General features: G+C 41.3%; 1 protein-coding gene across 11 annotated transcripts in view; it reads left to right on the top strand.

The window, feature by feature from the left end:
• Nucleotides 1–17,728, top strand: part of LOC118283566 (girdin) — a 130,486-nt gene that overhangs the window by 103,923 nt on the left and 8,835 nt on the right. For 9 of the 11 annotated variants that reach the window (XR_004784587.2, XR_004784586.2, XR_004784588.2 and 6 more), the window contains 6 exons: nucleotides 5,460–5,605; nucleotides 5,735–5,827; nucleotides 6,277–6,479; nucleotides 9,079–9,156; nucleotides 9,984–10,199; nucleotides 10,408–10,461. Coding sequence is in view for 5 of the 11 variants with exons in the window: in XM_035605686.2 (XP_035461579.1) it covers nucleotides 5,460–5,605; nucleotides 5,735–5,827; nucleotides 6,277–6,479; nucleotides 9,079–9,156; nucleotides 9,984–10,199; nucleotides 10,408–10,461 (790 nt within the window). In the remaining 6 variants the exon portion in view is untranslated. The remainder of the gene's footprint in view (nucleotides 1–5,459; nucleotides 5,606–5,734; nucleotides 5,828–6,276; nucleotides 6,480–9,078; nucleotides 9,157–9,983; nucleotides 10,200–10,407; nucleotides 10,462–17,728) is intronic. The other 2 variants (XM_035605689.2, XM_035605688.2) reach the window with 2 other exon arrangements.

Raw genomic sequence — 17,728 nt, forward strand, 5'->3', positions numbered from 1 at the left:
TAGAAGTAAAAAATTATAAGTCATCCAGGCCTTTATGTCTTTAAGACAGTCCTGAAGTTTGGGTTTATAGATATAACAGCTGGGTATCCTATGCGTAACAATCGAAAGGGTTAGGGTTATGTGGTGTTTTCCTATAATATTGCCTTAAAGAAGCCTATATACAGTGAAAAGTTTTGGCCCCTGCACAGAACCTTGTGGAACTCCATGGCAAACTTTTGTATGAATGGAAGATTGGTTTTAAATGTTAACAAACTGAAATCTATCAGATAGGTTAGACTTAAACCATTCTAGTGCTGTTCCTTTAATCCCAATAATGTGTTCAAGTCTCTGTAATAGAATATTGTCATCAATAGTATCAAATGCAGCACTAAGATCTAATAGGACAAGAATAGAAACATGTCCACTGTCTGAGGCCATGAGAAGGTCGTTGGTAACCTTCAGCAGTGCTGTTTCTGTACTATGATGTTTTTCTAAATATTCAAGCAGACTATTCCTGTGTAAATAGTCACATAAATGGTTAGCAACAGATTTTTCAAGGAATTCTGAGATAAAAGAGAGGTTTGATATGGGTCTATAATTAGCTAAGATATCTGAGTCGGCTTTTTAAGCAGAGGTTTAACTACTGTCACCTTAAAGGCCTTTGGTACGTAGCCTGTTAATATAGATAAATTGATCTGATCTAATATAGAACTGTTGATTAAAGGTAATACATCCTTAAATAGCCTTGATGGAATAGGATCTAAAAGACAGGTTGTTGGCTTGGATGAAGTGACCAGTGAAGTCAGCCAGATCTATAGGGGACTCTAAATACCAATTAGGTGATACTTTTGGTTCTGAGGCTACTGTGTTGGACAGTGTGTCTGTACTATTAGTGGGAAGAAGCTGATTAATCTTCTCTGATGGTAATAATCTTATTAGTTTAGAAGCTCATGAAATCATTGCTACTAAGAATTGGAGTAATATGCTGTGTCTCAGCTTTCTTATATGTTATTAAACTATTTTTCCAGTCTAGGTGAGAATCATCTTGATTATTGGTGCGCCAATTTGACGTGCTTCCCCACCTTTATGTGCTGCTTCCTGTCAGACAGGAAGTTGGTGTTCCATCTGTAGGTGGGGTCAGGCACGTGCAGCTGGGAGAGCTTGTCATGATTATTTGTGTTTTGATGGCGGAGCTGAAATCAACAAACAGGATCCTGGCGTAGGTTCCTGCAGTGTCCAGATGTTGGAGGATTAAGTGAAGTGCCATGTTAACAGCAATCGTCCACAGACCTGTTGGCTCTGTGGGCGAACTGCAGGGGGTCCAGGAGTGGGTCAGTGATATCTTTGAGATGAGACGGGACAAGGTCCTCAATTCATTAACACAGAGGTCAAGGCAACGGGTCTGTAGTCATTAAGTCCTGTGGGCCTTGTTTTTTTGGGGACAGGAATGATGGTGGAGGTCTTGAAGCAGGCTGGTACATGGCACGTCTCCAGTGAGGTGTTAAAAGTGTCTGTGAACACCGGAGACAGCTGATTGGCACAGTACTTCAAAGTTGAGGGAGAGACAGAGTCTGGTCCGGCTGCTTTGCGGGGGTTCTGTCTCTTAAATAGTCTGTAATACCTCTTTCACACCAAAATTACCGGTGGGGGGATACTAGCTTCTATCTTGTACTTGTCACTCTTTCAAAGTTTACAAGCTCAGCGCAGAATGGGCTGGAGCCCAGGAGAATGGGCTCCGCACATCGTCCATGTTAGTGACAGTTTATGGCCACTGTGTAATGAGAGACCGCCTGATGAGGCCGTGTGTGTCCACCGAAGGTTGAAATAAAGTGCCCCGTTCTAAACCTCACCGATGATCTGGATTGTGTTAGTGTTACTTTCTGTTAAAGTCACCAAGAACAATAACAAAAGAGTCCGGGTTTTTCCGCTCCACACACATTATCTGGTCAGCGAGCGCGCGCTGTGCCTCCTGCACGTTGGCCTGCAGCGAGATGTAAACACCGACCAGAATGAATTAAGCAAACTCACGGGGGGGAATAATAGGGTTTGCAGTTCACAATGAAAGTTTCCAGAACAGGAGAACAGTGTTGTAGGATCACTGTCACATCTTTGCACCAGCTACTGTTGATGTAGAAACAGATACCACCACCAGGCAGCCATACACGGCGCCATCTTCTGATTGGCTGCATTGCCAGGCCAACCACCACCTCTGTTCACGGTGTGTCTGTTCACCATGCTCAGAGCCGTGCTGTCCTGGAGCAAGGCAGCTTCTGCCCTATCTCCCTGCTCCCTGACTAAAATTCATTGGTAACCGGTGTCGGTGGCGGCCCCCGAGGTGGAAGACGCCAGAGCGATCTGCTGAGGGACTGGAAGCTGGAAAAAGCTTACGTGACATGGGGCAGAGACACCGGCTGTTCTGGACGGTGAAGGAGCGCTCACTTGCAGCCACAGCGGAGGTCCGCCCGCTCACTCACCGTCAAGAACAGCCGACGTCTCTGCCCAAGCAAACAGCTCCAAGATGCGGGCCGTGGCCGACAGCGGTTACCGATGAATTTTGTATTAATATCCTTAGGAAGCCTGTGCAATTATGTATCTTCCTAACATCAAGCGACTGAACAGCGTTTCCTTGGCATTTTCTCGTGTTGTTGATCGCTCAGCAACGGAATGACGGGTGAACACTGGGGGCAAGGCTGAAGGCAGTGACTGCGTAGCTGTGACATCACATTAATACGGAAGTCCTTACGCCCTGAAAAAATAAAAACAGCTGCTGAATGCAGTCTGTGTGTATTTGTCTGTTGATTGGCCGTTTTAACACTTTTATGGTACGGACAGAGCCCCTAGACCTTATTTATTATTTAAAAAAGCCAAGAAATCTCAATTTTGACAATTTAGGACCTTTAAAGCTATTTTCGGGTCTGTGGGTTAATTAATAATTCTGATTGGAAAATTGCTGCTACCCCTCCTCCTCTGCCTGTGATCCGAGGAATATGAGTATTATTATGGGAGGTGTTGATTCATTTAAACTAACATATTACTCTGGCTGTAGCCAGGTTTCAGTCATACAGAATAAATCAAAGTGACCATCAGTAATCAGATCATTCACTAACAAAGATTTAGATGGAAGTGACCTAATACTTAATAATCCACATTTAATTGTTCTATTTTGTGGTTCTTTTATTGTATTAGTGTTGATTTTTATAAGGTTTGACTGTCACAAATCTCTTATTTACTTTTGCAAATGCCAAAGGTGCACCAGTTATCTATGAAGCTCACGCTGTTATCTGGACACGACCTCGACAACCAGCGGTTATACATGTCATCACCAGTAAGGTTAGACAGGGGTCCAGAGAAAAGTCCTACATAGTTTTTGAATGTGAGCACATCGAATCAGTATTCACTTTTGTGACCTCCGATTGGCGTAGTGGGGTGTCATTACTGCCGACGTGAATAATAATTTTACCATATCTGCCGTTATCCTTGGCCAGCAGTTTTAAATAGGATTCAACGTCCCCTGCTCTGGCCCCAGGTATTCATTTGACTGAGGTAGTGTTAGAATTTTCAGGTTTCAGGAGGTTTGCAGAAAGACAAGTTGAGGAAGCTGATGAGCAGTTTCAGCGGGACACGTTTATTTCGAGATGTGGTTCACAGCATAAAACGAAGAGAATCAAAGTGCATTTGGGTGTACAGTTCACACTGTCTACGAAACAGTCTGTGTGAGGTGTCACATGTTCGATTGTCCACAGACGGACACATATGCGCCATCATACTAGATACAGTAGATTCAACAAGATACTGGTCATCTGTGTCATCATATTAGATAGCTTCAACAAGATACTGGTCAGAGCAAGGACACATCAGCGCTAGCATGATTATGTTTAACACCAACAAGATATTGTTCATATTGCTTACAATCAGGACACATTCGGATTAAACATCCCCCCTTTTTTAGGGTCTTCTAATCCTCAAAACACTGTGTCATTAATCATTATTACAAATACAAATACCTAAAATCATGCATTAATCTTTAAAAATGCAAATACCTGAAAATCATTCAGATATTACTATAACGATGCTGATCAACAATGAGACATTTTCAGTGCCTTCAACCTTTATAAGATCCACACAGATTCAAAACATATTAGGACGAAAAAACCTATATAAACAGCATTCATGGACCCCTCCCGTGTAGAGCGGCCACCATCTTGGCATGAATTGAATCTGCCTTACATTATGAATGAATAATAAACAAAATGTAAAAAAAGATTTAAAACATGAAACTGAAGATTACTGAAAATATAGTCACAAAATATAATTAAAACATAAAAATCAAGATGACTGTAAATACAGTGATAATATATAATTAAAACATGAAAATCAGGAAGACTGTAAATATAGTCATAAAATATAATTAAAAATGAATACAAGATGAAATATGAAAGTGTAATTATTACCCAAAATGCATATAATAATTGTGTGAACAATCAGCGTAGACACGGAATATTGAAAACAAAACTAACTTAAAACATAAAAAAACTAACTCATTTGTAACATGGACAGACAGATCGCTTTACATGTAACGTGATTTATAGTGATTATTAGAACGAGTCCTCCGCTCCCGCATGCTCCACCCGTTGAAACAGACACATTTCACTTTTTTGTTCTGTTTAAACAACTTCCTCCTCGTCTTTTTATTGTTCTGTTCAAACAATTTCCTCCTCGTTCAGACAACCCGGACTACGAAAAAGATCCGGGTGTCCAATCACCATTTGAGCAAACTGAGTCTTGTCCATCTGCTCAGCCGCCATCACGTTGATCACTGAGCCATTTGCGCGTTGGCCATAATGCTCATCTGTCTGTCCATGTTCCTCTGACATTTTCTCCTCAGTTGGTACGATGCAACATGAAAAATAGAAGAATTACAATTAGGACAGCCAATGCACTGATCCCTATCATACACAGTGCTCCCCATTTTCCCAAATATTTCTAACCAATCCCATGTCCTTGCCCGCATTCTCCTTAAGGTCCTGTCTCAGCCCCCTCATCTTAGCCATAGCTACAGAAAATGCTCCATCGTATGCAGTGTTATTGGGACTGTCATTCAACATTCATTCAAACAGGTGAAGATTAGGAATGGTCATTTTATCACAACCCTTATGGTTCTGGGTTTCCATATCACACTGGCGTTTCAATGACCTGTGGGCTCATGTTTGAATGTGGTGCATACAGTCATCGACAGATTCTTTTTTTTTATCTGTTTTATTCTTTAATCTCTGTCATCAGGAATAGTTACATATAATCTAATTTACTTCAAAAGTAATGTCTGATCTCCATAATGATCGTTTCCAAGTCTGATTGTAACTGTTTATACATAATTTAGAATGATCATTTGAATTCCTGCATTCCAAGTCTCCCCCACTGCTGACTGTGTGTGTGTGTGTGTGTGTGTGTGTGTGCGTGTGTGTGCGTGTGCGTGTGTGTAGTTGTTGAGCCAGCTAAAGGGAAACCTGGAGGAGGAGAATCGTCACCTATTGGACCAGATCCAGACTCTAATGATACAGAATCGCACACTACTGGAGCAGACAATGGAGAGCAAAGACCTGTTCCACGTAGAGCAAAGGCAATACATGTAAACCAATTTTTGTTTAAAATACACAAAAAATATAGTGTCTGTTGATACGCCACCAATATGCTCTCTTCAAAACTGATTGGTTGCATTTCATTTGGATGGTATGCATGTCCACTCCTGTCTTTTCAGAGACAAGCTCAATGAGCTGAGAAGACAGAAAGAGAAGCTAGAGGAGAAGATCATGGACCAGTACAAGTTTTTCGACCCCTCACCTCCACGCAGGTAAAATTAAACTTCATCAAGTTACATTTTTCAATAATATTTTACAACAAATTAATTTAGTTTGTGTAAATGACCTGAACATGAGTGGTGTAACAGTAGGGAATCTGAGTGTCTCAGACAAATCAATGTATCATGGAAAACCATGATGACATAAATGTATTTGCTTGTCAAGTCTTATCTTTGAGGCTGAGGAATAGCAGAAAACACTCGTAATGAAGATTCAGGAAGGGATGTATCAAATATGTATTGTCTGCAGAGCTTTAAACAGCTGTACATTGCAACACTTTTTATCTTGAGTATTGTGAGACTGGAAGAAAACCTTAAAGTAGTATAGCACACAGGAGATAAATAAGACGGATGAAAAGCTTCCAACCACTTCAGTCTTTTTTGTCTCTTTTCTTTGCTCCTCCTGATTCCAGTAATCTCTCTGTCTTGTCTCTACTCTGTAGGCGTGGCAACTGGATCACTCTGAAGATGAGAAAGCTCATAAAGCCAAAGAGCCGTGAGAGGATGCGTTCTCTCACGCTGACTTCGCCTCATTCAGAGTCTGGCGACAGTTATCTTACTTTTCCCCAGGAGAGCAAGGACAACTCTTCCATTGGCTCCGGATCCAACTCGCTTGATGATACACTCACACAAAAGAGGAGCAGCAGTGAGTACAAAGGAAACACGTTTACAAACAGATGTAGACCCAAATTTCAGTCACTCATTTAAGTCAGCATAGGTACAGTTTCAAACATTACTACAGGACCTTGTCTCAGTGTGCTCAAGATAAATGAGGCAAATTTCATTGCAAACATGTGCACTTAAAGAGAGTGAAACAGTAGTTATCAAGTTTCTTTTGATGCTGAATATTATTTTACCCTGATACAAAATAATAACCCACAAGTTACAAGGAAACACATTAACACAGTACTTCTTGGTGTGTATGTATGCGTGTGTGTGCATGCGTGTGCCTAAAGCTGGATTTATGCTTGACCCATCAGTCCGTCTGCACAGCCGCGGTGACGTCATTTCGATTTAACTTCCCGTGGCGCACAGTGCGCATATAGGCTGTTTCGCGGGTTGACTTAAGAAGTCATGAGATAATTTGAATGAATTTAAGTTGATTATCTGAAAAAGGCTTTCATGGCAACAATTGACGCGTCAAGCGAGCCATTCCCCTGCGCGACTTGCACAACACATATGCCAACTGAGATGTGCATTCCCCTGGCCATTGTAAAACAATGTTTAGCAGGTACATGAATAAATTTGGAATTATTTTAAAATTCATGATTATATGTAGTTTTTGCTTCAACATGATGCAAAACTTAGTTTGACTAACGGCAGACAAATTTTTGTGACTCCTGCAACAGGTCTGGACCACTCATAAATTGTGTTTGGACCTGAAGGAAAATTCAAAAAACGAGAACGTTGGTGAATGCAGGATTCATTCATTCCTAAATCACTCTTACGCACAAATTAAGGATAAATCTGTTCGTAGGAACAGTTATTGCACGAGATCCAATGTGTTAAAAAACAAGTTGGTCATATTTACTTGTAATCTTTTGAATTATATAGTGACAAGTAGGTGAACATCATAAAATGTAAGCTTGTGGGTTTCTTTCACATCAGTGGGAAATCACTAAAATTAAAACATTAAAGACAGACTTTATTTTTAAAGTGCCATAAGTCAAAGGAAGAGTGAAAGACAACTGTATCAAAATTACCTTTTCACTCTCCTGATTGCACCCTTTAATTCTCTTTGTCTTTGTCTGTGTTACCTTATCTAGGTGTGGTAATGTGTTAACAGTTGTGTTGTTGTGTAATGTTGGTAATGCTTTCAAACCAGTTGTTACGAACATAAACATGATTGCTTGTATGTTGTTTGTGTGTATTTCCACAATGTTATTTTTTATTGTATTTTTATTAAGGCTGGGTAAAAAAATCAATTCATCAATGCATTGCAATATATTTTTTGCCAATTCAACAGAAGAAGAATATTAAGAAAATCCATTTATCGATTATTTCCGTTAGAATGAAACCTCACACCTGTGGGTGCAGCTGTAGTGTGATTTGCTTTGTACACAGGCCCTACTTAAACAAACAACGCATGTTGTTTATTTAAAAAATGGAAACAGAAACGGTTGGTAGGCAGGGTTTCCTTTATGTTCATTTTTCAGCGGTGGACAGAGTAGGGGTTACCAGGTACCAGTGAGAAAAAAAAATTATTTCGGTTATGCTAATCGGTTCCTAAAAGATCGCATCAACGTGTTTTGATACAAGCTAGCGCTTGTACGTCCGAGCCACAGAGTGAAACATGGACTGAGATAAACAGTCAAAAGTCAGCCTGTATTTAACAGAGAAAGTGGTGACAAGTGCAGTAAATGCGGAGCGTTTATTAACTCCAAGTCGGGTCGCACCTTGAATCTGTCTGCTGATCAGCACCTGCTCCTCCAGTAAAGATATTTAACATGCAGTTAGATGTTGTACACTAATGTACTTTAGTTACCACATTCTGCCCCTATTGCTGCTTTTGATGGACTTATTTTCCTTGAATTTGACTTTTAGATAGATAGATAGATGAAGAGATGGATGGATGAACTTTATTGGCCTGCCCCCGCTACTGAAAAAAATCCTGGAGGAAACACAGAATCTCAATGTGCACATGTAGTACGTAACTACAAATTTTAAATCAATCAATCATACAATAATGCACACATTGTTATTTAACAATATATCAAAAGGTATTCTAATTAATGATTTAGGTATTTTTGTCATCTTCACGTATTACTGAATCGATATTGAAACAAATTGGTTCAATATTGAATTGAATCGATATCGAATCGTGACCTGAAGAATTGAAATTGAATTAAATTGTGAGGTTCTTGACAATACCAGCCCTATTTTTTATTGTATTGCATAATGTTTTGTTTTTTTAAAGAGTCTGCCCTTAAAAATAATATTCAGGTTTTAAAAAAGTCATGTGCATTAAAGTCGCTGAAATGTAGAATCTATTAAAATCAAATGGAATTAGAAACATGATACACACCTATAAGTCATAGATTGTGTCAGTTTGATTCGATTGTGGTCCGTGTCCAGTTGAGCTCAGCTCTCTTGGCATGTCTCCCCTTGCTCTCGTTGCGAAAACATTAACCACATCCCTCTATTATGCCCCCCCTTTTCCTTTGTTTTCTTTTCCTCTGCCTCCTTCGGGTATGAACTGTCACTTTCTCTCCCCTTTCTGTCTGTCTCTGGCTGCGCTCTGACAGCTATTAAAAGGTTGCCTTTCATGAGGAACAGATCCAAGGACAAAGACAAGGTCAAGGCCACCTACCGGCGCTCCATGTGTAAGACCTCCAGTAGCGGCCATGCTAGCCTTCCACTGCCTCTTCTCCCTGTCATTGTCACACTAGGAGAAACAAAGGATGAATAGTCACTGATCTCAGGGTGTCTGCCCTGTTGGGGTGTGGCAGTGTCAGTGCGGCAGTTTCAGGTTTCAGTCATTGACCTTAAACCTATTTGGATTACTTAAAATGTCATATTTAAGACTGAGTTTGATAGAGTGGTGACATTAGCTGATGCCTTTTAGAGATGCCTGCCAAAGATCTATTAAAGATTTAAATAAAAATTTGTTGCATAGTAATGGTACCCCATGCTGTGTCAGTGTCCAAGTAAACTCAACCCCTCTGTAACCTCCTCCGCCCTGCGTCTGCCACCTCCACTTTTCACTGTAGTGTGTTCTCTTAAGATTTATCAGCATCCACCAGTGCCACTTAATCCTCACTACTAACCGACGAAAGATAATGAACACATACTTCACATACTTTGTCTGACAGCAAATACGTACACTAATGGGAGATCTGAAAAAAAGGACAGTGAAAGACTTCTTTCTTTCAATGTACTATACAGTTTGTGTGTGTGCGTGCGTGCCGGCAGGCAGTGTTAGAGACTGCTATTTCGCCTTTTGTGCCTGTGCTGTGTTTGCTCCCATCTTTGATTTCAGCATGACTCCAAAATAGTTTTATCATCTGATTATTATATGAATGTCTTGAAAAAAAATTTAGCTACGAAATCTGGGTCATGACTTACATTGAGATTTGATTTGATAAAATGTATATATTTTATAATGTTCCTGTCCTCATGATCATTTCCATCCCTCTGTCCTTCCATTCAGCCTTGAATGACCTGCTGCAGACGATGGCAGTAGTAGGTGGTCCCGGGGCTCAGTGGACAAGCAGCACTGACAACCTAGATGGAACTGAGGCCGGAGACACCGGCATGACAGGTAGTGGCAGGCAACACGTAAAAGAGCTTGCCTTTTCTACCAACGCTATCGACTGTGCAGCTCTCACCCTGCCCAACAGAGCTAAGCACCAGCTTCAGGTCAAAGGTCAGGGAGCTGTTTTTTATTGTGTGGGGGGTGGGGAAAATCTGGCATATTAAATCTCACATTTCAGGTATGAGACTTGGTATGTTTGGGATATATTTTCCCCAAAGATAGTAGACTAGACTGAAAAGTCATATGACATTATTGAAATTTGTACGGTTTTAGAGGGTAAAAATTAGATGTAGTATAACCCTCAGCTGTGTCTCAACAGATAATGCCTCCTGTGAGGATGTTGCCGGCTCCTATGATGACCACAAGATTCAAGGTATGTCTTGACATGACATCAAACTGTCAAATGAAAAAAAAGAAAAGAATTTGTTGTAAATACGCGGAAGTCTTGCACGTATGGGCCTCCCGTCCAGACACACCCGGAGTTTTCGCTGCCTGAAAACGCACTCTTTTGAATCCAGGTCCCAGGGTGGAGAAGATAAATCTCCCCCCTCTGCATTTGTGTATTTGAGTTTATGTGAACGCCAGATACGCAACGATGATGTCATCGCCCCACCCCACCCCTCCACCCTCGCCGCTCGCCCGCGGCATCTCCAACAACAACAATGGCGGACTACAGGCTTGTAACCTTGTAGTCCAGTGCGAGTCGCAACAGCAGTTCGCACTCAGAATCGGACCAAACAAAGGAGTCTACTTTTCCCTTCTCACTCGCCATCCTCGTACTGTTGTTGTTGTTCGGCTTCTTCTTCCATGAGTATTTGTATGCTCCGCCTCTTCTTCTTTTTTGGTGGAGTTCTGTAGCAGAAAACAGTGCCACATATAGGCCGGGAATAGGTACTACAGTGTTTCTACAGCTAGATGCGTCTTTCCAATGAATCCATCATTAAGGAGAAGTTTCAGGCCCCCCTGCTGAGGAAAATGGGGTGGGGGGGGAGATTGTTTTTGAAATATCTTGTGGTGTGGATGGGGCCTTAGTGTTATCCAGGGAAGTTGATCTGTGGTCAAGCAACTATTCATTAGTTCTGTGCCACTTTAATGGAGATTACCCAGTTGTTAAACTGCCACGAAACTACTGACACATTCTTAGCACTTACACTAGGTGGTGCATTCAGCCGGACAATGCTGTCCAGCTGAATGCTAGTGCCCAACCTGAATTCTACTTAGCTGATGAGTTCCCAGAATGCACTCAGAAAATCCATTACACTGTTGCCAGATCCATCTCTGTAATGGCTGGTGAAACACACCGGACATTACTTATAATGTATCAGCCATTAGGTAATCTACTAGAGATGTTATTGAATGCATTGAATGCAAGTCATTGATTGCAGTTTCAGATACCTAAGTAACTTTTGGCTTTTTTCAATAAGGTTTGTTTCTGTCTGTCTTTTAAACCAAACCAAACTCAACTTTACTTGTTTTGCATTGTGGGTAGCATTAATGAGTAGTGTGAAGTATCCTTCAAACATGTCGTGTCACAATACACAAGGTGTGTTACACTGTTCATGTATGTGTCTGAGTCTGCAGGTGTAAAGCTATGCTTTGGCTCTGTATCTTTCCCCTGTTGAGCTGAGCATTAGTTGCAGATTGCCTTGTAACATCTGTAGTAAGTGACAACTACTTTGCACTGAATCAGTCCTTTTTTTAGTAACTTTTGGCTATTTTTCAATAAGGTTTTGTTTCTGTCTGTCTTTCAAACCAAAGCAAACTCAAATTTACTTGTTTTGCATTGTAGGTAGCATTAATGAGTAGTGTGAAGTTTCCTTCAAACTTGTGAGAGTACATCTGGAAAATTTACGGAGCGTGAGTAGGCATGTTGATGACTGCAAACAAAAACATTGGTTTCCCCAGTATATTTATCAGCATGTGCTGCCCCTTGAATACTCTAACAAGGCACCACAGAATGTTTCTGGTGTTTCAACCTGCTGTTGTGAACATGTCTGTCTCAGACAATCTCCTGCTGCTTTCATCTTAAAGACCCCCTCCAGTCAAAATAGTGTTTTTATTCTGCTTCTGTCCTCTACAAATGTCTGACATTGACTATAGGGACTTGTATCTGAGCAATTTTTTTCACTATATAGGTGTTTTCACATTCTTCTCCTGGAAGAGGAGATTTCTGTGCACTTCTCTGAAATTTCAAATTCAAACGAATCCTGTTAAAGCTAGATTTGGTACGTCACAAATACGACAGCCAATCGCTGTCGAATATGCAAATGTAGGCAACAGGGCTCAAGACTGCGAGACTTCTTTGTCTGCCAGTGTTTGCCAATGTGTGTGAGAGGGGCAAGAATTTGGGAGTAATTAGTCAACTGCGGGGGTCACGTCAAAGTTCTAAGTCGCTACGATTTCCAGTTTCAACCTCAGCCGCGAGTACCGGCCGCCCTTGTTCTTCCTCGAGGCCAATGTGCGGTCTCCGCGGTGGACGGACTGGGTCTGAAGCTGGATGGCTGGAGTCTGGCGTGTTGTCTGTAGTCCAGGTTTTTGTAAAAATCAGAGCACAGCACTTTCTCATCTCACGTTGTGTTGTTGTCCTTGCTCTGAGGTCATCCATCTTATTTTCGAGGGCATGGACGTTAGCAATCAGCAGGCTTGGTAGTGGTGGTCGTGTAGCTGAAGCCTTTAGCCTAGCATGTAGCCCACCTATCCTGCCTATTCTCCGCCTTGTGTGCGCTGGCCATCGGCTCTGCTGTCCATCGGCTGTGCCGCCTACTCAAGCCCGGTGCCGCAGTGTCCTGCTGGGTGTAGGTGGTATCCAGGCAGCCATAGTTCAAAAAGTCTGATTTAAGCTTGTGGTGAGCTTTTCCAAAGGCCTTTGGTACGTTGCCTCTTTAAAGAGATAAACTGATCTGATCCAACATGGAACTGTTGATTAAAAGTAATACATCCTTAAACAGCTTTGATGGAATAGGATCTAAAAGGCAGGTTGATGGCTTTAATGAAATGACCAGCGAAGTCAGCTCAGCCAGGTCTATAGCGGAAAGCAGTCTAGATATAAATAAGGCGATATTGTTGGTGCTGAGACTACTTTGTTGTACAGTGTATCCGTGCTATTAGTGGGATGAATCTGATCAAATTTTTCTCTGACGGTAATAATTTTAAGAAAGCTAATGAAATCATTACTACTAAGAGTTGGAGGAATAGACTGTTCAATAGAGCTTCTACTTTGTCAGCGTGGCTACAGTGCTGAAGAGAAATCTGGGGTTGTTTTTATTTTTTCTTCAATTAGTGAAGAATATTATGTGGTTCTGGCATTTCAAAGGGCTTTCTTATATGTAATTAAACAATTTTTCCAGCCTAGGTGAGAATCACCTAGATTAGTGGAATGCCACTTCCTTTCTAACCTATGTGATGTCTGTTTTAAAGCATGTGTTTGTGCATTGTACCTCGCCTGTTAAACTATTATCTTTTTCAGAGGGGTGACAGTGTCGAGTGTGGAACATAGTAGTGCACTATCAACGACATCATAAATTTTTGTGGGAGTTCAGTTTTGATAACTATCTTGCACTGTACCGACACATGGCATTGGAGTAAATAACGATTGCATTTTTTTTCTTCTTGAATTTATTTAGTTTTCTGATAGACACCTGCTGTAATAAAAACTTCCAAATTCCAAATTGAGTGTAGTTAATAATTGAGAATTCAAATATGACTAAAAGATGGTCTGACAGAGGGTTTTTAGTTATTATTGGATTTTCAATTTCTATGCCGTATTTTGGAACGAGGTCAATGGTGTGGTTAAAAAAGGTACAAGGTTTATTCACATGTTGAATAAAACCTATTGTGTCTATTAGTGAAATAAAACAAGAACTAAGACTGTTGTTGGCAACATCTACATGAATGTTGAAAGCACAAACTCAGATAAAAAGTCAGAAAATTTAGCTAAAAATTCTGAGTAAGGACCAGGTGGACGATATACAACGACTAGGATAACACTTTTTTGACATTTCCAGCTTGGGTGTATGAGGCTAAGAGTAGGTCTTTCAAATTAGTTAAAACTATGTTTAGGTCGAAGGTAGAGCAATAAGTCTGACTGGAAAATTGCTGCTACCCTTCCTCGGCCTGTTGTCGCAGGAATATGAGTATTATTATAAGTGGGAGGTGTTGATTCATTTAAACCAGAGGTTCCCAAATTCTTTCCTATGAAGGGTCAAAAATGTATCTGGATGGAAGGCCAGGGGCCAAACATAAATGTTGATGTTATGTGAAATTACATTACATTAAAATGTATTATATTTTTTGGAAAATTTACATTCTAAATCTAAAATCAAATTTCAAAATAATAAAAACACTACTCTTTAATCAGCTTTACAGTCATTTGATTAATTTGCAGAGATGATCCATATGCAAGGTGCTTTAGAAAATTAAGTGGCAACAGCTGTATTGTCCACCTCTGTAATGAAGAGTAGAGTAGAAATTTTACTTCAGTCCCCAAAATTTGCACACTTGCCAGAAATGTGATGTAATTTGCATTAAAGGTATGTTTTGCATGGTTGTGGCAAAAAAGACTCGATAGCATGCCCTAAAATTTGGTATGCACGTGTATCATGTAAAGACCTACAAAAAAGTCAGCGGCCGCCATTATGTCCGACCAACAGGAAGCCCGCCATTTGGATGTTTTGACGATTTTTTTTGACATTTTCACACATCCTACTTTATCAAACTCCTTCATACAGATTTCACATGACCTTAATTTGGCGTGGGTCACCTAAATACCTATGGGATGAAAATGTATTGAAATTCTGACTTTTCGTCATAGGCCCTTGCCCTGATGGCTAGGTGAATTTCAATCCTTCGCCATGAAAAGGGAAGTTTCTTGCAATTGAAGGTACATATTCCCATCTGACCCATACTTCCCAGACTGATAACTGTCCTGCCCTTAATTCATCTGCGGTCAATATTGACCTAACGACATAGCGCCAACTGCTGGGAACAGGTAGTGACGTGTTTAATACTTTTATGGCCTATGCCTTGCAGGTTCACCAGATCAAGCTCAAAAAAGCTAAAACACTTAGGTGATGTGATGTAGAGAAATCTGAGTTTCCATCAGACCCCCGTGGCATGGCGGCGAATTTTCAATGTGCCACCATGAAGCATCAGACTGTCATAACTCAACCATATGTGGTCATATCTCTACCAAATTTCTTAGGAATGATAACAGTCCCTCCAGGAACACAATTGCATTTCAATATTGAACCATGTTCATAGCGCCACCTACTGGCAATAGGAAGTTAAAAGTTTTGTATATTTTCAAACTTGCTGTTCCGAAGATCCATTCCTAATTTGGTCAGCTAAGATGTGAGACGTTGATGATGTTATGGTGTGAAACTTTTGACAATATATCAAACGCATTGTTCGCCATCAAATATGAATGTGTTTGAGGGACTTAGAAGCTCACGGTACTTGGCAGACATGTTAGAGTGGCAATTCCTGATCGATTGATGGAAATTGCATTTTAGTCAAATTCAGTCAAAATGGTTCGATAAGGCTCCCACCTTTAAATTTGATGTAGATAAATGAAATTTGGTAGGCAAGTGCATCATGTAATGCCCTACAAAAAGGGCATTACAGGTTAGGCGGAGCCATTAGCTCCGCCTAACCTGAAGTCAGACATTTTTAATTAAGTGTGCAAATTTGTTTTTTTATGGCTTATTGAAGGGGTCATACTTTAACAAACTCCTCCTAGGTGGTTGATCAGATCCACCTAGCCATTGGGACCAAAACCGTTTTTTTTGTACCGGGCTGTAAACATGTTTAATTCTGCTGTAAAGTTAGGCATTTTAATATGGGGGTCTATGGGGATTGACTCGCTTTTGGAGCCAGCCTCAAGCTGCCATTTAGTGAACTGAAAGTTTTTGCACTTCCACATTGGCTTCATATCTCAGCCTCGGAGTTGGCCCCTTTTTAGAAACACATGTTCAATATTGAGCCATGGTCATAGCGCCACCTACTGACAACAGGAAGCAAAATTTTGTGACAAACATTCGGTTTACATGACGTTTACACAGTGCACTCAAAGCATCATGTATGTGTGAAATCCGTGACACACCCGACCTGCACGTACACGAGGGCCTGCTTTACACAGCTGGCAGTTTGAAAAACTGCACACTCCGACGTGTCACATTCTAGTTAGGGCCTGAGCGCCGACTGGCTAGAAGCTGGCAAAGGCCCTCTTGCATTTGCACCATTTCTCATTATTATTCTGTGTCGCGTCTGATCACATTTTTTACTGATTTCGCATGCATGAAATCACACCAAAAACGGCACAGCTCGGGAACTCTTTATGTCCTCATGTTCTCGTGTGGCTCTCCTGGTCAGTTATATGCATTAGGGATGCACAATATGGATTTTTTCAGTCGATGCGATAACTGCTAATTACCTGCTTCTCAATGCCGATACCGATAATTTCTCATTTTGTATTTGAAAAATAAGTTCATAACTGTAGTTAATGCATCACTGAGCATAAAAAGGCTAAGGGGTCTCATTAATAAACATGGCATACGCACGAAACAGGGCTGGAACAGAGCGTACGCCACTTCCCATGCAAAGGTTGTAATGGTAAATGGACTGTATTTATATAGCGCTTTTCTAGTCATATTGACCACTCAAAGCGCTTTACAGGATAGTCACATTCACCCAGTCACACATATTCATACAGCGCTGCTATTTACCACGCATTTTTCTGTCACATTCATACACTGTCAGAAGAGCCGTCAGAGGCAAGTTTAAGTGTCTTGCCCAAGGACACAACAGCATGTGTCCTGGCGGAACCTGGGATCGAACGAAGGACTCTACGTCCTGAGCCACAGCCGCCCCAATAATCTATAAAAAACAAACTTGACAGGAGAATGTGCGCACCGTAAGCAAACTCTGGCCCATGCGTACGCACATTCAGGAGACAAGGGGATATAGGCGACACATATGGTGAGGTATTCATTCATCATTCATCGTCTACCGCTTTATCCATTTAAGGGTCGCGGGGGGGCTGGAGCCAATCCCAGCTGACATTGGGCGAGAGGCGGGGTACACCCTGGACAGGTTGCCAGCCTATCACAGGGCCACATACAGAGACAGACAACCATTCACTCTCACATTCACACCTACGGTTCATTTAGAGTCTCCAATGAACCTAACCCCATTCTGCATGTCTTTGGACTGTGGGAGGAAGCCGGAGAACCCGGAGAGAACCTACGCATACACGGGGAGAACATGCAAACTCCACACAGAAAGGCCCTGGTTGGTTTGAACCGGGACTCAAACTTAGAACCTTCTTGCTGTGAGGTGAAGGTGCTTACCACTACGCCACCGTGCAGCCTATGGTGAGGTAGTGAACTAAAATTAGATTGTAGAAAGTAAATGTGAGAAGAATGATTATAAAAATTGATGGCTCACACACAGCGCCTCGCAATCATTTTTCTCTCGCTCCAGGGACCAACTCATTTTACTTCCTCAATAGCGGCATATAACACAGAGAAATCCTGCCCCTTTGCCCTTTGCCCTTTGCCCCTTTCACACTGGCCAGAAAACCTGTTTAAACCCGCTAACACCCGGCATTTTCTGCAGTGTGAAAACGTTTAATCGGCATTCAG

This window comes from Scophthalmus maximus, chromosome 10 (genome assembly GCF_022379125.1).
Source record: "Scophthalmus maximus strain ysfricsl-2021 chromosome 10, ASM2237912v1, whole genome shotgun sequence".
NCBI lineage: Eukaryota > Metazoa > Chordata > Actinopteri > Pleuronectiformes > Scophthalmidae > Scophthalmus > Scophthalmus maximus.